General features: G+C 33.7%; 1 protein-coding gene across 1 annotated transcript in view; it reads right to left on the reverse strand.

Annotated features, from left to right (window-relative positions):
• MEOX2 (mesenchyme homeobox 2) overlaps positions 1-27,674 on the reverse strand; it is a 65,518-nt gene that overhangs the window by 9,421 nt on the left and 28,423 nt on the right. Inside the window, exon 2 of the mRNA XM_003982817.6 lies at positions 7,997-8,169. Coding sequence (XP_003982866.1) covers positions 7,997-8,169 — 173 coding nt within the window. The remainder of the gene's footprint in view (positions 1-7,996; positions 8,170-27,674) is intronic.

Genomic DNA, 27,674 nt, shown 5'->3' on the forward strand with positions numbered 1-27,674 from the left:
GACTGAATTCTTGTTTGGAGGGCTGGTTTTGATGTTTATCCTCTATTTCAGCAATGAATCATTTCCTCGCCTTTATGATTTTCACTTTTGAAGCTCCTTTTTCTTCCCTCTTTAGAATGCTTGAGAATTAGGCTCACTAATGTAGTCATAAAACATTTACTATTTGGCGTATTTTTAAACAAACTGAATACACATCAGCTGTTGTGAGTCAAAAGCAAATTATATATTCAACAACAACAAAAAAAAACTTTTTTGAGGCAACAAATGAAATTCTCCATAATAAATTGTAATGTTATGGGTATTATTACAAGCCAACAGAACATTCTCCTTTCTAAAAATGCAAACCAAAGTAGCCACTCACATGATGAGTAAAATTCTTAGAGGAGTGATTCTTTTTAATCGATTTTTTTGAGAAATGTCACTATAGTAATAGATGATAACCACAATACCTTTTCTGCCATACCTAATGAAATTCAACTTAATGGTCTATTTCAATAATATTAATTTATAATCAAAATTCATTATTTCTAACCCTATTTTTCATACAGTTAAAAAACAGGTGTACCTTTGGTTATCTTTACTGTTTACCCAAGTATAGTATGACATATGACTTCTGCAAATTTGTGTGGATACTTGATATTTGACATTTGCAATCAAAACCAAATCAGGTACCTTTATCTTTGATTGTGTTAAAAAAATCCTGACTAGCAAATCTTTTCTGTATGGACTTTGTGTATTCTGAGCCACAACTGGTACTTATTTTGTTCACACCAATGAGATCAACTAGAATGACAGTATTTGTTCCCAATATTTTGCCTGATCTCTGGGATGATGTGTAACAATAGCTAGCAACATATCGCGGTCAGTATATACAATTTTGACTAACCACCTCTTCTAACCTTTATCTAATTAAGTGAAATCTATCAAATATAAATATGTGGTTTAAACATAGGAGCACACTATTTTTAACAGGATACAAGAACAATGGGCAACTTCCTATAGTTCAATTTAATGAAATTAATATTCTGACTATTTCTAGACATCCTTAAGTTCATTATTATAATATATATAAGCCTTCACTATACTTGCCATTTAATTTTTTAGATTTAGGAACCACCTCCTTAGAGCCAATATTATTTTAAGAATAATAGTAATTATTACTATTACATTCATATGCACTGACCACAAAAAAGTCAATAACCTTAACAACTGGATATAGTTCAACACTTGAAAAAAAAAAAACTGTCCAGCATAAAAAAATGAGAAAGAAAAATGATAAAGAGATGTGAAGTTAAAAATCTATTCTTTTTTTTTAATGTTTATTTTTGAGAGAGACAGAAAGAGAGACAGACAGACAGACAGAGGGAGGGGCAGAGAGAGAGGGAGACACAGAATCTGAAGCAGGCTCCAGGTTCCAAGTTCCAGGCTCGGAGGCCAACTTGGGGCTCAGACTCACCAACTGCAAAATCATGACCTGAGCCGAAATCAGACACTTAACCGACTGAGCCACCCATGTGCCCTAGCATTACACTTTAAGTGGTGATCCTGTGATGCGGTGTATGTTATGTTTCAGAATGTTATTACTGATTTACTGATCAAGTATAAATTAATATATTTGTTTCTGTATGGAATAAATTGGGAAATAAAATATAGAAATTCTGAGATTAAACAGAGAATTATCCTTATGCTTTCATTATATCAGTTGGATGAATGCTCACAGCAAGAATCATAAAGGCTCACTTTATAGGTGAATATATAGATACATATACGAAGACATACATACGAATGTATGTGTATATATCCATTTATATACCTATATGTATATTTCTATCTCTATTGATCTAACAGCATTTAAAACTTGATTTTTTATATATTTTCAAGGCTATTTCAATAAGGGCGGGGCTTTATTTTTCTAATATTTTTTCTATTATTTCACATTTAGATATTTATATTTGTAAACTGTTAGAAATCAATTGCTTTTTTCTCAGTCTTCTACTTTATATAGGTAGTATTTCTAAAAATTGATTTAGGAGAGAGTTAAATAATTAATTCTTTATTTATAGATCTTGCTCTCTAATCAACTCTCATTCATTGCTCTTCTTATATCATAGAAGTAATGTTTTGTAGTATGTAAGATAGTTCTGATTCTGGCTTTTAGATTGTACGTTGTCAATATGCATTTCTTAGAAAAAAAAAAAACCAGCAGTGCTCAGGCAATACCTCTCTACATTAGAAACTAAGATTCTGTCATGTTCCACCATCAACTCCTCTACCTTATGCTTCCCGCCATTTTTTCAGTAGGAGTCAACTCATATTTAATCTTTTCAAATGGCAGACACACCATGATTTAAACAAAGAAACATCTTACTGTTACTGCAGGTGACTGTTAAATACTACCTTAAGAAATGAGAAAATGTTCTAACATCATTGGCTACACAGGTAGTCTTGAATTACCTTGAACAGACAATATGTCTGGTCATGGAGAATAATTTATTAGCTAAAAAGTGTCCATATGAATTTACAGAAATAAACTTGCAAAGGACAGGGATTGTGTAAATTGCTGAGCAAAAGGCAAAACCACTGTTTATTTGGTACATGGAAAATTCTCCTTCATAGTGATCCAAAAAGTCAATGCCTGTTTTGAAAATATTTGGCACTGAGCCATTTAAAGATTTATGAGTAACAAACAAAGCATAATCCTTCTCATTTCCACTAATGGAATATGACCCAACTAGGTGGGATTTTCCATTTATCTTGGCAGAGGTATCATGAATTCGGTCTGTTTATTCCAGTAATCTTTGCTAGTTTACAATTCTGCAACATTGCACCTTTGATTAGCTTTGTGAAATAAATGGATCCCCTTTTTTTTTCTATATTTGGCAGCCTTAGCTGTATAAAAATGTCCATTTGTCACTCCTGTTATAGTTTCATGCAGCTGCCTTCCCTCCTCTTCCCACTGTGAGATATTAAAAAATTGGCAGGAGCTTTCTCCAAGTGTGCCTGGATGGATGAAAAGGCCAGAATAAGCACGTCAAATGTAAAAATACCTTGGGACAGGAGGGTCTTTAGACTAACTGGCTCTTCAAAATATTCCAAGTGGCTCTGCCAATTGAGTCTTATTAGCTGTTGATTCAGAAGGGTATATAAGAATATGTTGGAAATTAGAAACTGTAAGTTAGAAGCTGGGAGATACTGGACTGATAACTTATACAAAAAAATTATATAATTAAAAATATTTGAATTTCAATTTTGTTCTAGTATCTCCATTTTTATTTGACATAAAATAATTTTATTTAATGCCTATATGCTAATGTGGAATCACTTTGCAGAATGAGCCTTTTTTTTTCTTCTTCTTTGGCCAGATGGAGTTCAAATGGGATTATAGGCTCCCCTGATCTACAGAGGCACTGCATTATGGAAGACACAAACGTAAGAATCTGACTTCTTTGTGAGATTTCAGAACTATTCTTCAGATAGAGGTTTGAAAATTCAAGTCCTGAGTGATATTTCAGAATTTAACATATCTTACTTTTTTCCTTAAGGGAAACCTAAGCATCAGAGTAAATCTTTATAATTACATGTATGTGACCTGTAATAAAATGTAGCAAATATATTGATTAGTGATTTATATCACTAAGCAAAGTAGGAGTATATACAAATAACTTAACAGTTATACATATGTATATTTCATAGGCAATTATATAAAATTCTTAGATGAAAGTACATCTGAAGATTACTTCTGATTATAAAGTAAGTTTCCATTTAGGAGAAAGTTATTTCCTTAAAACAATTCTGCCCTAAATTGTTGCAGCTTATTTAATATTTATTTTTCCCTTTACATTATATACTTATGAATTCTACCTTTGCATTTAAGTCTTGAAAAGCTTTTTTAAAGTCAAGAAAAATATTTTAAGAGACTAAAGGTTCTATTAAAGTTAAGGAAAACACTGCACAATATGGAGTTAGATATAAGTCTCAGGTTATTTTAAAGTATGAAAAGATAAATCTTGCAGAATGGAAATGAAAAAAGTGCATGTCTATAATTAGAATAATTTTACATCTGGAAATCCTATAAAAGGAGTGTTATTTAAGAATATATAGTGTTAGGATATAGATTACATAGATAAACATGTATAGCATTAATACAAAATCAAAGTACTACAATTACTGTAAGACAATTAAAAGAAGACGAATGAAATGGGTTCAGTTTATAACTCTATGTTTATAACTTTAAAAGCCCAACCTTGAGAAAATAAACTGAAAATATCTCACTGGGACAAGAGTGCTGGCATATTGAAGGAATATGTTTTCAAACCTTTAAGAATATCAAAATTGATGCCTGACAGCATACAATATTTTTCTGATAAACTTAGCATAGTAAAATTCATCCCACAAAACATAAATAAAGCCTTCAGATTCTCAATTTAAGGTACTGCATGTGCATAGAAGTCTAGGAATAAAATGAACAGCTGGCACAACCAGGAACATTCTCCCATACAACTCTGTCATTCCTCTTTTGTGACATTCAACACTCATCACAATTGTTAATACTTGTTTGATTTTTGTCCTTCCATGACTTCTAGCAGAGACTTGTCTAGCTTATTTTAGCAAGATTTAATTTTTAGCATCTAGCTCAACAAATATTTGTATTACCAAACAATTCACTATGTCTTGAATGGCAAAGATTTTTCGCCCCTCTGGTTGACACTTGTGTTTTATAGTTTATGCTAGAAATACTTTCATATTTATTATGACATACAAACCTGAGTAGAAGCAAGAGAAGGTAGTTTTTGTTTTTGTTTTCTTTTTCCTTAAGCAGGCTTCACACTCAGTGTAGAGCCCAATATAGGGGTTGAACTCAGAACCCTGAGATCAAGACTTGAGCTGAGATCAACCTCAGCTTAATCAACTGAGCCACCCAGGTGCCCCGAGAAGGTAGTATTAATTTCCATTTTGTGCCTTAGGGAGATTGTTACTTGCCTAAGAACAAACAATTGCAATTAGAGAAATTTGTTCAAATTTTTATCATAATAATTCAATTTTTTCTTACTAACAAATAGTGGCCCACTAAAGACTTAAATTTTTGTTATTGTTGTGAGTAAGAAAGTGTGCAAGCCAGGAAGGGGAACAGAGGGAATGAGAGAAAGAATCTTAAGCAGGCTCCAAGCTCTGTGTAGAGTCTGAGGCAGGGCTTGATCCCACAACCCTAGGATCATGACTTGAGTTGAAATTTCAAGTCAGACACAACCAACTGAGTCATACAGACACACCTAAAGACTTAACTTTGGGAATTTGGATTCCACACGGATACATCTCCCTTTCATATTAACTTGCAAAATTGTGAATAAAGATTTTTATAGGATAAAATTCCGTACAAAACCAAATTTAAGTTCTTCGCAAACCCAATTATATCTCAACTTATTTTTTTGCTATTTTTACCCCATAAAGGTATAGTTAGCTTGTTTTAGTAATGGCCTCCAACAAATGTTGCCTTCCTTCCATGTATCCATTCCCTTATATTGTCTCCTTCTACACTGAAACCGAGCTTGTACATTGGAGTTTTTCTTTTACTCCTGGGAATGCTTCCACCACCATTTGAAAAGTCCCAGGGAGCCTATTAGAAGAAGATGGAACCACACACAACAGAGACAAGCTGTCCCAGCTGAGGCTGTCTAGACCAACCAGCTCTTCAAACCCACCAGGTGACTACAGCTCTATGATGGATCTAGGTAAGCCCAGCAGTATAACAACCCAATTGAGCCCAGTCAAAATCCCTGACCCACAAAATTGTGAGCAAATTAAATACTGGTTATTGGTTGAAGCCACTAAGATTTTTAAGTGCATTATTACATACAAAAAGCTAACTGATACAAAATTGATAGGGAACTTTAAAAAAAAAGGCAAAGATTAAAATTGTGTGTTGGGGGGGAGGGGGGGACGCCTAGGTGGCTAAGTCCGTTAAGCATCCGACTTCGGCTCAGGTCATGATCTCACAGTTCATGAGTTTGAGCTATGCATTGGGCTCTGTGCTGACAGCTTGGAACCTGGAGCCTGCTTTGGGTTGTGTGTGTCTCTCTCTCTGCCCCTCCCCTGCTTGCACTCTGTCTGTCTCTCAAACATAAAGATTAAAAAAGATTTTTTAAAAAGTGTGTATATAATTTTGCATATAATTGCACATCACTATCAGGAATGGCAACTCATGAAGAAAATGAAATATCCAAAATACCTTCAAAATTCTCAGGCCAAATTTATAGAATTGCTTCTAAAATGAAATTATTCCAAACCAAAGGTGAAACCTCTGCTTTATAATCAAATAACCACAGATAACCACAGCTATCTCTGGAATACCAAGAACAGAACCTTGACTTTTCTCTTGACTAAGAGAGTAGTACTGAATCCCATTATTTCGGTAGCTTGGAAGCAAATCCTCATTCGTTTCCTCTATGTATCATATAAAACATGGTTTCTTTTTATTGAATTCACTCTCTGTATAAATACATTAACCTGTAATTCCTCCCCTCCTTTATCTGTTCCCAGTTTAAAAAAAAAATGGGGGAAAAAAAAGATGTCTGATAAGGCAGATTTTGGATTCTCCTCTCCTGCGTGCCAAATGTTATACACTTATGGAGGGAACCTTGTATGTGAAGTTCAAGAGAAGGAGAATTTTGTGCTTCACAACGTAGGCACTAGTCATAATATTTAATAAAATATAAACTGCCAATAAATAAAACCACATAAAAGTGTTTCTCTCTATATTTCCACTACCCAGAAATATTCCACCAAAAGATGAAGCACAGAAATTAGCAGAAAGAAAGCAGATGATTTAAGAAATTGGATAAAATAACTTGCTCTCCTAAGATAGTATTCATTTGTCCACACCCTGTTGGTATTTCTTTGGTTCCAATGGGATCCCTAGAGGAGGTGCACACAGTGAAAGAGGAAATGAGACTCTAGTCCTGGGAGTGCCAATCATAACTGCACTGTCCATAAAGTTGTTTGGATTTGCCTTTCAGGAATGTTTTTCTAAAGATTAGCAACTGTTGACCATCAGTAGGCTAGATTCTCCCAGGGCAAATCAGAATCCATAAAAAGAATGCACTGGAAGCACTACTGGAGCAAATAAAATTCAAGAGAGAACCTAAAATTTAACTAATTAAACAGTATTTTTTAGGTTTTATCAACTGAGGTCGACAGATCATTAATAATTTCAGCGTTTTCTGAGTTGATGTCAGAATTTCTGGATTTTTGAGGCCAACCAATATAATTTCAAAAGTAGTTGGGAAATATTTACCAATAATCTAAATGCCCTTGCCCCCATCATGTCCCAGCCCCCTTGAACTTAAGTGGAACCACTGATGATTTCCGGGCCTTAGAGTATAAATGGAAGTGACATGGGTCATTTCCAGGTGAAAACATTTAAAGGTCAATGCATGAACTTCCAACTCTTTCTTACCTCCTGTGGTTAGTAAGGACACCACATGTCGAGATGCCAGAGAGTCAGACTGGGTCTGTGAGTGATAGTTTGTAATGTTGGACTTGTAAGTATGGACAGCGAGCAAATAGTGAACATTTTTGTTATGTCACTGAGGTTTGGGGGTTAATGTGTTATGGTAACAAACGTAGCAAACCCTGTCCTAAGCAATAGAGGAAACTAACATGGGGTCGCAAGCTTTCTACTATACCAAATAAGATTTTAAAATTTAAGCAAACAAAATTGCTCACTATATGCCATCATTATATACAAGAAATAGTATTTTAAAAACAATTACAGAATAAAGAATAATTCCTTAAACTGAATAGATATAGTTTTCCTAAAAACACTGCCATTTTATCCTTAATTTTGTCATTTTGCTGGGCCCAAATATCATGGAATAGAACACCTGTCTTCCATATGGTATTTAAGAACCACAAATCTAGATATTTCAAAAATGGCAAGAGAAGATTGTTGATTCAATGCAATTAAAAATACCATAATCACAACAATACCCAACTTTACCTGTCTTTCAGTGAGATCCAAATTCACTGCTATCTCATATCGCCTCAGTCTGGTCAGGTAATTATGATGGGCAAACTCTGCTTCAAGTTCTCTGATTTGCTCTTTGGTAAAAGCTGTCCGTTCCTTCCTGGGTTTGCTATTGACTTCTGACTTATAATTTCCTTCCTGGGAATCTGAAAAAAAGAAAAAAAGTAAGAAAGAAGTAGATTTGCTTCATTCATTCAAATGCATTCAATCACAACATTCATACCAGAAGCATTTATTGAGTAACTCCTTTTTTCGGGTACTGTTAGAAATGGGAAAAATACAGCAAAGATAGTTAAGACTGATCTCACAACAGGGTAAGACACACTTCTTATTTTTCAATCTACGCTCATGTGACTCACAGCCTAAATTCCAAAATATGAACAAAAAATTTAATTGCTCTTAATATGCTATTATAATGAAAAGATCAATATATAAAATAAACCATTTCTAGGAAATAATTTTAGATATAAATTTATGTCTAATAAGTTGTTTAACATATATACAGTTGGGATCTAAGTACGATTAAATTTTGTAATTCCTAAAAAAAGCGTTGACTTAGTTTATGAACATTTAAGCAATTTAAATGTTTAGCAACTGGACCATAAAAGTCAGTTCAAGCTCAAAGCATACATATGAATGTGTTCTACTGATCTTTTAATTTCCATTTAAGTTCAGCCTCTTCAAGTACAATAGCATTGCTATTCTTTAATTTTGTACAATAAATATTCCAATGTGGAGTCTATAAATAAAATTGTGTTCATATAACTCAAAATATGCAAAGTTTGTTAATGTTTTTTCATCATATATGAGATAAACATAAGATGCACAACACCTAACAAAAGCTATCCAAACACCAAATCTTATAATGCCATGTAGAAATAATAATAATTTAGGGTGTATTATTCCATGTTTCTTCCTAGGAGTTTAAGACATAATTAACATATAGTATTTCACTTATCCTCATCATATCCCTGAGATGTATGTTAGAAGACATTCTTAATATACCGAAGAACACATTGTGTGCCTATAATGCAAAAAAATTCCACGTGTTTAAACGAATAACAGGTAATTGAACCAGCTCTAGTGATTCATGTTGAATCTATCTTCAGGAAATAGCAACATAACAAGGTAAAGTGATGTGTTTGTGCTCCCTTAAAAATCACTTCAGTTCTCTATTTTTGAGCATGTACACACAAATTGTGATGTCTTTATCAGGTGGAAGTACAACGAACTCTTCTTGAGCACAAATGAGACAATATAGGAAAATGATGGTTAATCAAAGATTACAAAGAGTGACATTTTATTTTTTAAATTGACAAATGTAATATGGTATACTTTAGGAAAGATCTTTTTGGTCAACATTCAAGGGCAAGAAACATTTGTTTCTTCATTCAATGATGCTTAAATATGCTAAGTACTATGTGCATTTATATGTATGTAGTTAAATATGTTAAGTACTATATATATATTATTAGTATTTAATACTAATTTAATATAATATACATATGTCAGTGTTCTTTTCTGTCTGTCTGAAAAGTCCAACCGAAGTCAAGAATTCCCTGCATAGTGGGAATCCGCTAGACAAGGTGCTCTAATGTGAACAGTTTAGTTCTGATTCTTTCTAGAATCTTGTTTGGCCAGATGTAAAGCTGTGTAGATCCAATAATAGCAGCAGCTACAGAAAGCCTGCATCAAAATATTGGGACACTGGCCATTACTTTGCTTCTGAGGGATCACAGAGTATGATTCACCGATGCAGTGGTGCAGTCAGAAATTCCTCGGATTTCAGTGACCACATTTCTGGGCTTACCCCTGTGTGGACACTTACTCCTGTGTTGACTGGTTCCTTACCTTGGCAGAGAAGGTAGGGCTTTATCCAAGGCAAAAATGGTTTGTGACATGTCACATACACGTTGTACTTTAGAGTAAGCCACTAGGATCATATACAACTTATGTAATAGATGATGTGTCAGCTCTCAGGTAGGCCGTGTGCACACAGTGCCAACTTACCTGAATCAAAGTGGAACCTGAAGTCCATCATCCCCCCTACTCTTTTTTTTGCTATAGATTTACCAATCTCTTCATCTTTGGAGCATTTAGCTATTCTGTGTTAGTAAATCTTCTAGATGACTGAATTCTTTTAATTTAATTTTTCCATTGGCTGTCCTGACAGACTGGAAACCCAGTCACAGCCTAGAATATTCAGAAGTCCCTTGCACAGGATCTATGTTCTCACGTGAATCAAAAGTTTTATTGCCAATTTGGAACCATACTCAGTCTAAAATCTGAAGCTGATTATTCTTTATATAGGGACAATACTCTTATCCTTTCAGTAAAGCAACTCTGGAAACTGACAGCAAAGTCAGAACATTTTTTCTCATGAGCATTTCAATTTGAATGATTCATGGTTAACACAGTCCCTGACATAAGCATGAATGAACAAATGCACAATGAGGAAAGCCTATTAATTTATATTTATTTTTGAAATACTTTAACTTTTGTAGTATTCAAAAGTGCTTAAAAACCAACACACACACACACACACACACACACACACACACACACACAAATTAAAAGCACACAAAATTTGGGCCAATGCTTGTTACGAATGGTCACTTGAGTAGATCTATATACATGCCCATTCTAACTAGAAATATACAACAGGAGGTTTATACATCCAGTGACTGAATTTAAACAAAAGTCTGGCTATAATTCAACATTTAAATCCAAAAGCAATTTATTGAATGCTTGAATTCCAAACCAAAGTAGTTCATAGTAAAATCCAGTGACTAAAACAATGTGAACTGTGCATACTTAAATTTACCATAATCACACATGGAATAATTATACTGTAACTAACATGATAAAGAGTGGGTGTGTGCTTCCTTAATTCATCACCTAAGAGAGAGAATGCCAATGTAATTGAGGCAGCACCAACATCAATTAATTCGGTGGACACTTTCATCTGTGTATCTGTGTTTCTGTTGTGGTTTTCACCAGGTTTGCTCCCACTTTTTCTGTGCTATTGAAAACATGCTCCTTGGGACTATAATTCTGGACTTGTATTTACTATATCTTTGATTAATTTTTTTTCTTGCACTTCCTGAAGCCCATCATTTGCTGACCCTAAGGCTTCCACTACTGTCACCTGACTGGCTTTTCTTTGGTGGAAAATGGGTGGGAGACTTGGACAAGGCTTTTGGCAAATTGCACACCAGCTTCCATCTGTTTCCCAGCTGTTTCAACTGAGGCAAAAATCTCTCCTTTTTCTTCAACCTCCTATATCCAATGCCAAATGGTAGGTGTTGGGGGTGGGGGGGTGGGATCTGGAAACTGCCTTACTTTCTTCCCTACAGCCACAAACAAAATGTCACCATCTGTACAGTATATTCCAATGTAAAATATTACAATTGTTGTTTCTCGTCTCAGATACTTTAATGCACATGTGGGTGCACTCTCACACTCCCTCGCTGCTTGGAGGAAATGTTGACTTATGTGTTCAGGTAGAGCTGGCAGTCCCAGTTCCCTAACCTTTTGCTCCCTGGGACTATGCTAATGGAAGAAGTCTGCAATACTTCCGTGGAGGATAAAAATTGCCCTCCAAGGATCATTTCTGTCTAGCATTTAGAACTTCTCCACATGTGACTTTTTATTTCCCCTAGTACAAGGGGATGCCAAAAGATAATAATGTTTTATTGAAGACAAGTAATGTAAGGGCTTGGTCTGTTCAGTAGTGGCACAGAATGCTTTTTAGCAAAAGAGAAATATTAAAGTATGATTGAGTATATTTTTTTGGCTACCCTGGGTAAGCGTATTAACTTGTTTAAATGAAGAACATAATTTACCTATGTCTGTAAAATATCAAAATGTAAACGAATGTCTCTATAGCTTAGACTACAATGAATATTTGTTTCATATTCTGAAGGAAGAATGAATTCTAAGCCACAGCCTATTTTAGTCCTTTGCAACTTCTCGTATCAATGTTTTGTTTTCTATTCAAAATGACAGATATTCATTTATTATTAACAAAGCTGCACAAATAGTTGGCACAGGAAGCTATAATTATCTTTACATGGGCATAAGGATTGTGGATGGAGATGGGGAAATTTATTGAATAATCCTATTGATGCTAGTAATTTTCACATTTAAATGGGAAATAGACTTCCTTATGGTAAATTATCCAACTTGCCACTCCAGCTTCTAAATGGGTAAGAATTTCAACCTTTCCATATTTCTTTTTCCAGAGTAAACAACCTTCCTCAGGGGTTCTTAAATCCACTTGCCTATCTACGATCCACTCTCCAGATTTGAGAACCATAGCCTTAGTGAGTTACTATTATTAATGAATGTGTCTGTTATACACTGAGATGTTACAGGAAAAACAGGATTGAAAACCATTATACTAAATCCACAATAGAAATATGCACTGAAAACATCCACTATTTCTCGCGCCTTTGATGTGAAAAACATACAGCTATAACAGCTTCTTTTCACTTACAAAGCAAACCCAAATTTCAAAGATTAAAAAAAAGGAATTTCCATTTTTTAGTTTAGTAACAGCAATAGTAATGTAATAGTTGTATTCAACATGCAAAAATAATTCTATGGGTTGGACCAGTGATTGTCAACTGGTTGATGTACTTTTTCATCATCCAGCCTTCCTGCTCACTGCCTCTTTGATTATTGATGGGATTGTCTAATATGCTCTCAGGGATGAAGAAAGTCAGATAAATCCCAGTTTAGTGAAATTGAAGATATATTCATTTTTTATTATATCTGTATATCCAACTATATGTTTTGAATAAATAATTTAGAGCATACCTTGCTTATTTCTGTTAAAGGCATTTAGATTCTTACTTGGTGGGCTATATTGAAAGATTCACTGTGTATAGCTAAAAATTTTATGTAATAGAATAGTTACTATTATGTAATAGTAAATCTTAGTTTACAGATTTGACTGTCTCCCATTACACTTCAGCTTATTTTTATACAACTAATTCTTAAAATGAGATTAATAAAAATTAGCATACATGATTGTGTCAGTATTTATCAATAGCTGCTTATATCAGCAAATATTACAATAGTAACTTATTACACAATCATGCTATATTATGTAATGACAGAAAGGAGAAAAGAAAGATGTAAGATACCTTATAAAATATATATATTTTTAGGTCACATTTTAAAATGAGAGAGATAGAGACATAGAGACCTAATAATAGCACAGGGTTGTTCCTAAATTGGTCCCAATTTAATAATTTAGTGCAAGTATGGACGTGAATAATTTGGAAACATAGATCTCATAATTTGCATGAAGAAAATATTCAGGTTACTAAAGTCATCCACAACTTATATGTAGATGGTTCCGCAAAGTAGGTAATGATCTTCCTTGGCATTGTGTTCCATTCCTAGAATAAACTTACAAATGTAACAAAGTCCTTCTCTTTGCTTCCTCTCTCCTTTATAATTTTGAGATAATGGCAGTTACAGGAATTTTAGCCAATTTAAAAGAGTTCCCTAGTTTTCATTCTTTTTTATGGCTGAGTAATATTCTATTTTATATATATCCCATATCTTTATGGGATATACATAATTATCCCATAACTTTATTCATCTATGGATGGACATTTGGGTTGCTTCCATATATTGCCTATTGTAAACAGTACTGCAATAAACATAGGGGTGTATAGACCTTTTTGAACTGGTGTTCTTATTTTCTTTGGGTAAGTACCCAGTAGTGAAATTATTGGATCATATGGTCATTTTGTTTTTAATTTTTTGAAGAACCTCCATACTGTTTTGCAACAATGTGGATTGACCTAGAGGGTATAAGGCTAAGTGAAATAAATCAGAGAAAGAAAAATACCATATGATTTCACTCATATATGGAATATAAAAACAAAACAAATTACAAGGAAAAAAGTCAAACAAACAGACAAAAACCAGACTGTTAAATATAGAGAACAAATTGGAGGTTACCAGAGGGGAGTTGGGTGGGGGTAAGGGGAAAGTGGGTAAAGGGGATTAAGGGTACACTTATCTTGATGAGCACTGAGGAATGTATAGAATTACTGAATCATTATATTGTACACCTGAAACACTTATGTATTTGTATGTGTTGTGTGTTGATAGTACTTGAATAAAAAAAAATCATTAAAAAAATAAAAGTTACCTATGTAAAAACTTCTAATGTTTATTTATTTTTGAGATAGAGAGAGAGACAGAGCACGAGGGGAGAGGGGCAGCGAGAGAGGGAGACACAGAATGTGAAGCAGGCTCCAGCCTCCGAGCTGTCAGCACAGAGCCCAACACGGGGCTCAAACCCATAAACCATGAGATCATGACCTAAGTCGAAGTTGGATGTTTAACTGACTAAGCCACACAGGTGCCCTAAAAGTTATCTATTTAATAACTCATTTCAATTTCTTACTTTTTGTGCCCATCAATATATGAATCCATTTTTACCTTACAGCCTCTTCTTAGCAGAGTTCCTTTGTTTTTAAACAGTGACATGTTAACAATTGATTTTAATTTCATTACCTTGCCCTTCTTATTTTTTATTTACTATGTAGTTTTTTCTTATAGTAAGAAGATGTCAGCCTTATGGTTCTTCCTCTGTGACATAAATACAAAATAAAATACACAAAGAACTAACAAGTTTTTATGAAATTAACATAATTAATATTGTACAATTCCACATATATTTAATAAAATAGTAATTTTGATTGAAATGTAAAAAGAAGCCAAAGACACACAAAATAGGAATACAATGCAATTTCCTTCAGTCAAATTTAGCAAAGTCTTAGCTCTCACTACCAAGTTCAAAGTATTTAATACAAAGACAACACCAGCATATGTCTTCCGGGTAACTGTAAACTTCTTCAATCTTTCTAGATGCTTCTAGTATTAGAAACTGGTTACAGATGCCCAGAATTGACTTTTTGCTTCTTGTGGTATCCCAGAGAGAAAACATAAACTACCAAAATATCATGGCCATCTGTCCAACAAAACAAGGCACACGTACATGTTTGAATTGTGCCTGCTAGCAAAGGAGTTCACAACAATCACCATTTGCACCTCCAGTGGAATCCCTAGTGAAAAGCTGATGACATACAGCATTCCATTATATTTTCCTGATTATATTAATTTAAAGAATGCACCCTTCCTCTGAGGTCTCATCAAACGATCTTTATTCTTTTCCTCCAAGGCTTATTACCACATGCTGTCACTACACGGATCCTTTATCTCCTCAACTAGAATATAAATCTATGATGCATACTACTGTTCTCATTTATTCAGTAATTGAAGGCAAATATAAAGACAATCTGGGGTGCCTGGGTGGTTCAGTGCTTCCCAAGCATCCGACACTTGATTTCAGCTTGGGTCATGATCTCGTGGTTCATTAGTTTGAGCCCCACATTGGACTCTGTGTTGGCAGTGCAGAGACTGCTTGGAATTCTCTCTCTCCCTCTCTCTCTCTCTCTCTTCCACTACCCTGCTCATGCTCTCTCTTAAATAAACTTAAATTAGAAACAAGTATATAAAGATAATATTGGCATTCACATTTACATCGTAATACATGCAGACACACTAGACAAGGTCATGAAGAGGATGCATACCTCCATATACGCCCCCCTCCATTTACCTTCCATTCAGTAAAAATGTCAGGAAATGGCATGGAGTTACATGGTGTTGAAGAATACAAAGGGATAAACTCTTTTCAGAAATTAGAGGCAAGAACTAACTTGGCAGTGCCAGAGGAATCGTGACACATCTAATTGACAACTGTCAACAGGGCAAAAAGTCCTGAGATCTCTTATGACTTCAGAAAACACCATATAGCTTTTGCAGTGAGGTACCAACAATTCAGTACCAATTCTGCTAGCAGCTTGGTAAGTTCCTTGGGACATGTAGCAGGAGAGCTTCCAAAAAAGGTTTATTTGTGTGTGTGTTTCATTTTGTTTTGTTTTTATTGTGGAAGACAAGCCTACATCTTCTAAGAGTATGAGGGCTTGTTTTTTGCTATGATTCTGAGCCTTTTTTGTCCAGTCACCACAGTGACTCTAATACATTTTTAGAGAAGTAAGTCTTATAAGTGATTGAGCTTGTTTTTATCTTTAAATCTCCTTTGCTTCTCTGAACTCTAGACTCCAGCTAATCTAAGATTAAGAAGTGTGCTTTATTAATCTTCATATTCCCAGTACTAAGCACCTAATTCTGAATCTCTGCTGGATCTTTGATTTTCACACTTTGGTTGTGGATTATGATTCCAGTCATAACCCTAAAGGGTTTTGTTCTGTTATTAGAATTTAAATCACCTTTAGCTTAAAAAAAGAGAAAGCATCACAGCAATACTACTTACATTAACTTCTCAAAGCACTTACTACCTCAATTAATAGTAGATAAACATGAGAAATATCACTTTCATTTTGTATCTATAATATCTCTAAACATGTTCAGGTAGAAAAGTACCAAATCAGTGTCACTATTGTAAAATTTAAAACCAAGGAGACTGAATATTACACAAGTGAAGGAACAGACTTCACACAGATTATAGCTACAACCCCCAGCACTATTGATTGATATGTTAGACTGGATAATTCTTATTACATTTATATCCAGTGAAATATACACATATTCAAGATGAATGGGTGGTGATAGCTAGCCTGGGTACTGTGGGATGTTTAGCAGCATTCAGGTTTGTACTCAGGATATGTCTATAGCAACCCTCAAGCCCATTTTAGCATTGTTCAATACTACATAGGACTTCAGTTCAACTAAAAATCCAGATAAACAGGGGCATGTAGGTGGCTTGGTTGCTTACGTGTTCAACTTTTGATTTCAGTTCAGGTCATGATCTCAGGGTCCTGAGATCAAGCTCTGCATCCAATGAGATTGAGCCCTGTGTCAGGCTCTTTGGGATCAGCTTGGGATTCTCTCTCTCCCTCTCTTTCCACCCCTACCCTGCTCATGTTTTTTCTCTCTCTCTCAAAACACTTTAAAAAAAAAATAAATAAATCTTTTTTTGCCATTTTCCTAAGCTATACTTCTAGAAATGTGTCAACAGATTTCAGAAGAGTATTATGTTTTTATAATACATCAAATCATAGTTAATACTAGTTTAATTATTCTATTAAATATGTTTAGTTAATTAATAAATTTGGATTTAAGTAATATATCTTGATTTAATATGCATGAATTTTAGAATTTGAATAGATTCTGACAAATCATCTATTTGTAAACCTGCTCTATTTATAGGTGAGAAAAATGAGACTCAGGGTGACTAAAGGGTCATTGAAGGTCTCATAGAGTCACACAATGTTTCTAGGCCTCACGTGTCAACTGTAAAAATAGACATAAGTACATTTTCAGAACTCCCTAAATACCCTTTGCATACTGCATGGCCTTTTCAAAAAACAAAGATTTGAGAAATACCACCCTTTAATTGTGATACTAAATAAGGCTATGAAAGCTAAATCTACACAGAGTCTTTATTACCCAAGATGTCAAATGAACAGATGTTAAGAGCATAGCATAGTCTTTGCCACTAATCTGCTTATTCAGTCACTAAACTTCCTTTTCTCTCATCTTTAACAAATAATTAAAGTGTAGGGGATTAAATTAAGTAAATCAGTTAGCACAGTGCCCACACATTGCAGGCACTCAATACTCAGTTGCAAATTCTAGCCATTCTCAAGGAAGGACCCTAACATTGTACTCCAGGACTTCAGTAATTGACAGTGATAGGTTGATAGAATGAGGATTTAGAAAGTTCGTTTTTTTTTAACTGTAGGAAAATTTTGTTCTGAAAACAGAACTCAACCTAAAACCTACTAAGTTTAGAATTTACATAGTAACCAGCAAACTTCTATTTTACATTGAAAATTAATGAAGACCTTAACATATCTGTGTCACTTTTGATTGTCTACAAATGAAATAAGCAAGGTTTAATTATGATTTTCCAATGAAACTGGTGAAGTAACAGTTTATAAGGCTCAGAGGGATCAATGTCTAAATTTCTGCTCAGGGGGATTTAATAAACAAATAAACCCACTCTCTTAAACACTGTGCACATATTTATTTATTTGGAAATATTTTCTCCTAATAATTTTCTTCATATAGAGGGTTTGAGAAGTAAATCACTTAGTTATTATTTAACCTCAGAAATAATCATATTAGAAGATTAAATGCAAATAATTTACAAATTGATTTTGCTTTAATTTCACAGTAAAAAGGAAACAAAGATAATAAATAAAGGGCTCCGGGGTGGCTGAGTCAGTTAAGCATTTGACTCTCGATTGTGGCTCAGGTCATGATATCACGGTAGTGAGATCAAGCCCCATATGGGACTCCATGCTGGGCATGGAGCCTGCTTAAGATATTCTTTCTCTCTCTCTCTCTCTCTCTCTCTCTCTCTCTCTCTCTCTCTGTCTCTCAAATAGATAAATAATATATAAAAGTAATAAAATAAAAACAATCATAAAATCCCAACCAACTAGGGATTCTGGCCCATACACTAAGCAGCAGTTAGTTTCCTTTTGAATGCTGTTGTTAGAGTTAAAAGCTTTGTGATCTATTTCTCTAGCGCAGCTGTACCAGAAATAAGGAAAACAGTCTTGGGTGACTCATGTGCACTGAAGTCAATTTGTGATTATTTTTGTAAAGGGATTTTCCCAACAGGAAGAAGTGTAAGACTTTAGAACTTACATTTATGGAACACTCTTTAAATATCCTCCACAAATAGAATTCTGTTCACAGTGACTAAGGAATATGTGCTTTCTATTAAACAAACAAATAAATAAATAAACAAATAAACAATCAGAGCTCTGTTATTAAATCAACGGCTTGTGATTTGATAGTTTGCCCAAATAATAAGGAATCAATCTGAGTATATTTGGGCATAGTATGAAAATGACAAACACGTGCTGATGGATCTCAAAATGTATAAGTCATATTACCCTTTTTCTTTTCATCATTGTTACTACCACTTACCACATACATATTTTGAGTTGGGAAAAACTGCAATTAAATTTACTTGAAAATCTAAAGCATGATATCTGAGTATGGGGATAAAATGATAATTGAAAAGGATTTTTGAGGAGAAAATGTTTAGAAACAGTCAGCCTAGGGGTGCCTGGGTGGCTCAGTCAGTTAAGGGTCTGACTTCAGCTCAGGTCAAGATCTCACCACAGCTTGTGGGTTTGAGCCCCGCGTCGGTCGGGCTTTGTGCTGACAGCTCAGAGCCTGGAGCCTGCTTCTGATTCTGTGTCTCCCTCTCTCTCGCTGCCCCTCCCCCACTCACACTCTGTCTCTGTCTCTCTCAAAAAATAAACATTAAAAAAATTAAAATTAAAAAAAAAAGAAACTGTCGGCCTATGCTATAAAGAATATGTAAGCAAAGGTGGTTGGTGGCAGAGACCAGTGAAGCCTGAATGTTGGCAAGAGTCTAAAACATTATGAATAACAGAGGAAAAGATGAGGGGCACCTGGGTGGCTCAGTTAAGCCACCAACTCTTGATTTGTGCTCAGGTCATGATCTCATGGTTCCCGGGTTCGAGCCCTACATTGGGCTCTGCACTGATGGCACAGAGCCTGCTTGGGAGTTTTCTCTCTCTCCCTCTGCCCTACCCCACTTGCCATCTCTCTTACTCTCTCTAAAAATAAATAAACATTTAAAAAAAGAGAGAGAGAAAAAGATGAGGTCTCCATTTAGTTAATAAATATTATGCTGAGAGATGAAGGAAGAGGTTGATGTCAGAGAGACTGATTCTAGAGTTTATTTCTTGGGCAAAGAAAAGTGTGAATGATAATTGAGTCTGAAATCTGCCTGTCTATGGAGAAAGGGGTATTAGCAATTGACAATATTGTTGAACCGTGAGGCTCAATAATAAAGTATGATTTACATAACAATTTATGCTATAATCCACCTTTGAAGCAGGTATCTACAGCCTATACTCTATGTTGAGAGTGGTGTGCCATATGTATGGCACACCAATATATATATATATATATATATATATATATATATATATACACTATATATACTATACTATATATGCTATACTATATACTATATATACTATACTATATATACTATATATATGCTATATACTATATATAGTATATATATAAATAATATATATAATCATATAAATATAAATATAAATTATATTTATATTTAAATATATTTATATAAATTATATTTGTAATTATATAAATTATATAAATATAATTATTTATAATTATGTAATATAATTATTATAAATATATAATTATATATACTCTATATAAATTATATATATAATTATATAAGTATAAACATAAATTATGTTTATATCTAAATATGTATTTATATAAATTATATTTATAATTATATAAATTATATAAATATAATTATATATATAATTTAATGTGTCATGTGCTATCAAATTAATCAGTCCAACATCGTACCAATCCTAAAGTAGCTTACAATCAAGGTGAGAATAAAAGCTAAAGATCAATTCTAAATATAAATCCACAAATAATTATAAGTAGATATTTGGGATATAACATCACAGCAGCTGTTTATTACAATTTAATGTTTGGTGGTGTATAACCTGTGTTTTTGTCAGATCATTTTGTGGGAAATACCTGAATAATATCATTATTACTAAATTTCATAGGAGGGACAATTATAAAAAGATACACATATATATTTGTATATATTACAGATTCTAATTGTCTACCCATGAAGCCTTCCTTCAATCCTACATATGGTACAAAAACATTCTGTAAATCCTTAAGAATTGCTACACAGGAAAATTCTAAGCGAAATTTTTGAAAAGTCTTACATGCAATTATACATTTGACATAGAAACCCAAGAATTTAAATGCAATTATCTATACATCCATAATATTTTACATCAAATTGAGGCATTCCATCAAAACTCATGATTTAATAATTTTTTCACATGTCATAGATCACAGCCTATAGCTTTTGAAATGTTTCAAAAGCTTATGAGAATTAGATATTAAATGGCATTTAGTATTCCACTACACTGTGGAGGGAAAGGGGCTAGAAGTATCAACACTTTTGTTGTACTTAACACCTGAGAGTCAACACCTGTGTTCTACAGAAGGCATGTACAATTTATCCTAAAATGTAATTTTCCAACACACACACACACACACACACACACACACACAGCATATCCTCTGCTTATCTTGTAATAATTTCCAATGAGTGGAAAGAAAATCTTAGTATATATATTTTAAAGTTTTGCATTGATTAAACAGAATTATTATTACAATTAAAGCTGTATCAGTTTACAGCTTTACATACTGCTTGAAACTTCTACATATTTGGAAGGGAAGCATGACCACGGGAAAAGTAGCAGGAGCTTTAAGCCAGCCAACTGGAGTTAGAAATCCACTGTTGCTACTTACTAACTGTGTGGTCTTCTGAGCCTGTCTTCTGAAATTCAGATTCCCCATTTACAGAACCCACATGGAGTTGTTGTAAAGAGAAAAATTAGGGAATTTAAAGTGTGTATATCTAAGATGTAGTACCAATTCAATAATATACACCTATTTTTAATAATATTATTAAACTAAAGATGTATCATGAATCAGACTTAATTAACTGAAATTTTTACTAAATCACATTTATTAGTCTTTTAATTTTATTTGAATCACTTAACTGTCATTTCACACCTAGCCTTTACTGAAATACATCTTGATGTGTTTTTTAAAAATGAAATTGATTTTAAAAAGGAGGTGGTTTTATTTTTTTAGCTCTTTCTACCAATACATATTTTAAAAGACCCAGCTGTGCTCATAATTTCTTTGGCCAATCAGCAAGGTTTAATTATGTTTCCTATAAAAAAATAAATGGGTTTTGCAAGTCTGTATGATTTTATTTCTTTCATATTTTCTTTTTACAGCTTTGTTACTAAAAAGTGAAGTCAAAATTAAAGTACGTTTTTTGTTCTGAGCATAATTAAATGGCACTATATTTTATTTTCAAAGTAAGCCAAATAAAAAAAAATGTATGTTTGTATGTGTGTAAGGGTATATGTATACATATTTATATTCTAAACATTTAAAATCTTTTATTTTATGTAATCACCATTGGTCACATATGCATGTAGTCAAATTCATACACATTTCTGGTACATATATAAAACATTTGTAGATTTTGAAATTTTTTACCACTTGTGCAATATTTCAGAGCCAATTGTGTACTGGTAGGTAGGGAAAAATGTCAGGTTTATACAAGTTGCCACTTTCCATGATGCAAATATTCTCACCTTAATGAATTTTAAGGTGATGTCAACTGTCATCTCAAACTTCCTGAAAATTTAACAACTGACTCCTGAAAGTCCCCACTAAAGTAACTCCTACTAAAAAGGCCCCAGCACAACATAACACCTTACTATTTCACAAACTCAATTATGGTATTCAGAAACTATCACAGAATCATGAAGAGCAATGTCTACAGTAATAAAGTCTTAGAAAAGAAAGATTGATCAGGTTAAGAGTATATGCCTAGCTAATTTGGAATGGACCTCAATGACTAAACAATAGTATTTAAAGCAGTATTCTAAAGTTCATCTATAAAACTGACAACAATTTTCTATGATTCATTAATAACTCTTAATGCTGTGTTGACCTGATAATCAATTCAACAAAATGGGTAAATCACAGAGGTTATGCTCATGTTACTGTGGGAAAAGAAAGGCTAGGAGTTACCTTAAATAAGTGAAAAGATTTCTTTTTAACCTTATGCAACACACAGTAAACCACCACTAATCATAGATTATTGGGGTATCCAGCAATAATCACCACATGTAAGTGTTTTGTTGTTTAAATGAAATAATAACTGTGCCAAACCTAAAGCATAGTAAAAAATACATCATGAAGAAAAGGACCACCCTTCACTTATCCAAATACTGGAAACTAAAAGCATAGACATAGTCTCATACCAGTGAAAAGAAACTCCAAACTTCCCACAACTGCAATAATATTTTTCTTTTAAGATGGAAATTGGAATTATTTTCTCTCGAAAATATTTCTACATTGAAATTACTTCAGGAACTTATAACTTAAAACAAAAGAAAATGTAAAAAATTGTCTAGAAAAAGACAATAGAGTACCTGAACTACTGGGACCTTCAACAAAGAAAGAAAACATTTCTCAGATGGTCTCTGGACTATCATGCTATTTAAAGTACTATACAATGTAATTAAAATATAAAAAGCACCTGGTCTCTAGCAAGAAGTTGGCTTACAAATAGTAAACAAAAGGAAAATTACACAGAAACATATATAACATTCTGAGGAGTGTGTATGAGTCTTTTTGTTTCACATGCATTTAAGTGTATGCATATGGATATGTATATGCGGCAGTACTAAGGTGGGGGGGGAGTTTTCCTATTTTTAAGCTTACATTTCATTACAACACCAGGGAATCTTCTATAATGGGCACTTACTATGAAATATTGGAAATTAAAAATATTGTGGTTATAATTAAGTTCCATATTCCTTGCCCCACAATAAATGTTAATTAATCTACACTAAAACCCTAAGTTTTCTGGCGATGGCTATGGAAATGAAAATGCCAACAAGTCTTGGCATAAAACCTCAGTGCTCATCCCTATTCATTTACTCAACGATTGTAATTCTTTATTCTCAGTTTATTTCCAGCCTCGTAGATTTCTTACATGGAGAAGTGAGATAATACACATAAAGGTACTTCATAAACTTCCCCATAAAGAAATAGTTTTACCATAGACAAAGTTTCTAAAGCATTTTGAGATCTATTTTTACAACATAATTGTATTTTTTTTTCTTCCCAGACCTCCACTAAAGTGATATTGGCTTTCTATTAATAGAAAGATAGTTAACTATCTCACAACCTATACATTTACCTCTTTCCACTCTGGAATGCACTATTTCGCAACTGAAGAAGAGGTTGTCTTTGTAACACAGAAAAGTCTTAAACGTGAGTTTGATAAAATATATCAAACTCAGTAAAATCCATGCTATTAAAAATCTGGGCTAGTAGGAATACTGTATTTAAGTGATTATGTTTTAAATGCTTGTTATATTACAAACAGGTCTCTATCACGTACTTAGTTGGCTATAAAGCAATGTCTTATTAAAAGTATTCCATGGAACATGAGGAGGTTTACATAATGAAAAGAGAAAGCTCTATAATTCATATTTGTATTGAATCACCAATTTGAGAAGAGCTCTAGTATTTTGCACTTAAATAAATCACATTGATCTAAAATTAAAATCTGAAGTATGAAAGAATTATGATTTAGTCAATCTGTATTAAACTTTCTGCTCTAAGATAATAATTGATTTAAATAAGTGTTTCTCTTTACTGCTAGCTCATTATCCTCAAGGTACTATATAGAATGCTGTTCATATGTCAAAAAGTATTTGCCACACTAAATGAAATTTGGCTGCATATTTTACGTTTATATACACGTGGGTACGCACCAAGAAACAAACATAACAAATATATTTGCTATATGTTAAACCATTATTAAACCTTATACTTTACCTAAGGTTTATAAATAAGACTCAAATATTAGAAAAATTCCTTAATTTATGTATTTCAATAGTTCTATGAGAAGGAAGTTTTTAAATAACATAACCTGAGGTCTTTTCTGACTGTTATTATACTCTAAAAGCATCAAATGAGGTTTTTGTTGAGAAAAAGAAATCAACACACAATTCCCACAATCCTATAATACTTAAACATGCATAAAATGAGTGTTGCAAGAACACTGTCAATGCTCATTTTTACCAATAATCCAGGTTTGCTTCATGAAGTCACCATAACATTAACTCAGTGAGGTCTCTGTGCTTTCCACATTAAAATGGTAAGACATTTCCAGACATATGGCTCAAAGATATGTTTTAGTAAACGCTATAACTAAATTCAACAAGCACCAAGATTCTGCTTGTTATGCAAAAGTCTACTTTGATGGTTTGATTTCTTTGTCTTCTCATATTACACCATTTCCTTCCCTTAGTAATTGTATGCATTAGCATAGCAAAATCTCAAGGATCATGATCTAGGTTCTAAAATGTAAAGACAGGAAGCTCAATTTTATGGAACATGAAACTAAAGCTGCTGTGAACAGTTATTATATCCTAGTGGCAACTCTACAAAACGGAAACTTTATAATTGTTTATAATAGCCAACAACAACAAATCACAAAAAGTGTATTATGGTACTTCACATAAAATTGCTGGAACATAATTTCTCATTTTAAAAGATAAGCATTTAGTAAAACAATAAAATTTTTAAAAGTTAATGAACTTCACTTTCTTTAGGATTACCATGTATGCATTAGCTCATCTTCTTACAGAGATATAACTTCAGAATTCCTGTTTACTTTCAAACTCTTCCATTTGCAAACCCTGTTTTGGAGAGCTCATACAACAAACTCAAATAATGGAAACATAATAATCTCTAAAGAGTTTCCTTTATTCACTCATTGAAGTGGGAAAATCTAGCCTTCAAAACGCTAGATATTAACATGTTGACCCTATCATGCCAGTGATATTCCCACAGCATTCAAATTCATCCTATGGCATGTATTTTTGAAATTAAATTAATACATATTGGAAAACAAATATCAAGAATAAGCAAGCTTTGTCTTTTTTTGTATTTAAAATGTCTTTAAGATTTAGTATAGTATTGGCTTCTTTGAATTATTATTATTAGCCATATGAATAATAAATGTTTACAGATAAAAAAAGTATGGCTACTTTAAAAGATAAGACTTCATTAGCATTACTTCATTGAATAACAAGACAAAATTTAAACCATATAATCATGATATAGGAGAACGCTTTCTTCTTCTGGAAAAATGTAGTGACACATAAAAAAAATAATTTTATGCTGTTGTGGATGAGGAAAAAACCCCAGGAAAGTGGGGATCACATCACACAGTAAATAAATGACAGATTTCACTTGGAAATTTCAAGATGGTTCTCTTTTTGGAAGCTGTATAATCATTGCTGGGATATAGAGGAAAGGATAGCAGGCCAGAGATGGGGATCTGGATCCTTTATTGTTACCATTAAAGTCTTACATAAAACTGTCTCCACATTCCATAAAAATGCCATAGTGCTTCAGGAAAAATATAGACCTGAGACAATAGTTTATTTTGGCTTGAACTAAAGTTCCAGAACTGAAGAGTTACTGCCAAGAAATAGGAACCAGCTTTGAGAAAAATTTAACTGACCCAGGATGCAGCGAAAGTGCTGCAGCATTAATACCCTGGTGCTTCAAGATCTGAATCAAGGGTCCTTTGTTAAGAACCATGCAACATAATTAATCATCCAGAGGAAGTAAAGAGCTTTGAGGTTGGAGTCTAGTTACCCAGGGAATTCCCTTTTCCTCTGGCACCCACTTGCCAGGACAACTATAAAATAGGAGCAGAAATGTCTCACTCTGTAAATGATTAATATAGCTGATTTACATGAAATTAAGTTGTTCACTGGCTAAGCCACAGTTGACCTGGGTTCCAGAGAGGCCCTCCCACAACTCCCTGAATAACCAAAGCAAATCATCTCTGGGCTGCCCCATCTCTGCTCCCCTTACTCTTCCCTCTCAAAATGGGGAATTCTCCAAAGATTGCTTCCATAAAGAATTTCCATATCTAAAAGTTCACAATTTTCAAGTTGTCAATTACCATATGGATTCCACTCAACAAATACTTATTGAATACGTATAAACAAATTGGTAAGTAATATAACATGTAACTTCATTAAGAAGCTTATAAAAATTGTGTGTGTGTGTGTGTGTGTGTGTGAGAGAGTGTGTGTGTGTGTGTGTGTGTGTGTGTGTGTGTGTGTTTGGTGAAAATGTCAGAGATTTTTTTTTAATTCAAAAATAGCTCAAAACTTTAAAACTTCATGTCAGAAGAGAGATACAAACACCTATGGATAATCAAACAAGGGGAAAAAAATCACATATAATTGAAGAATCATGAAAAGTTTCATGAGCAGATTACACTTACAGTAGTTCTGAAAGAAAAGGTACAACTTCTACAATGGGAGATAGCAAAAGATGGCTTCCCAGGTGACTGGGAAAATAAGAACAAAATCTAAGGTCAGAGACTGAGTAATGGGTACAGAAAAGAGTAGGTACCTGTTGCACAAAGTACAGATGGGAGATATGATGGGGAAGATAGGCTGAAGCCATGTGGTGCCTTAAATGACAGACTGAGGGAATTATGTTTTTAAGAAGAAAAAAATGCTGTGTCACAGTGGTAAGGAAGAGATAGATCAAGATAGAACAGAACACTGCTGCAGACAATTTATCTGGAACATAGGGCAGGGCCTTAGTTCAGGAGAGAGCTTGAAATCCCATGGAAAAGTCAAACAGAAGACCTCCAAATTTAGACAGCACTATAGAGATTAAAGGGTGGAATGGACATGTATATTTTTCAAAACCATTCATCCTAAAATCTCAAAGTTGTTAAGCAGGTTAAGCAGGTAAGCTACAGATCAAAGGTTTCAAAAATCTACACGGAAGAAGGAGTGGAGAGCTCTCACCAGCCCCACCCTTGTAACTGCCCACTGGACATTCTCACATAGTTGTCCTGCCGCCCCTGTAAGGTAACCAATTTTGTGTTAAATTCTTC

This window comes from Felis catus, chromosome A2, assembly GCF_018350175.1.
Source record: "Felis catus isolate Fca126 chromosome A2, F.catus_Fca126_mat1.0, whole genome shotgun sequence".
NCBI lineage: Eukaryota > Metazoa > Chordata > Mammalia > Carnivora > Felidae > Felis > Felis catus.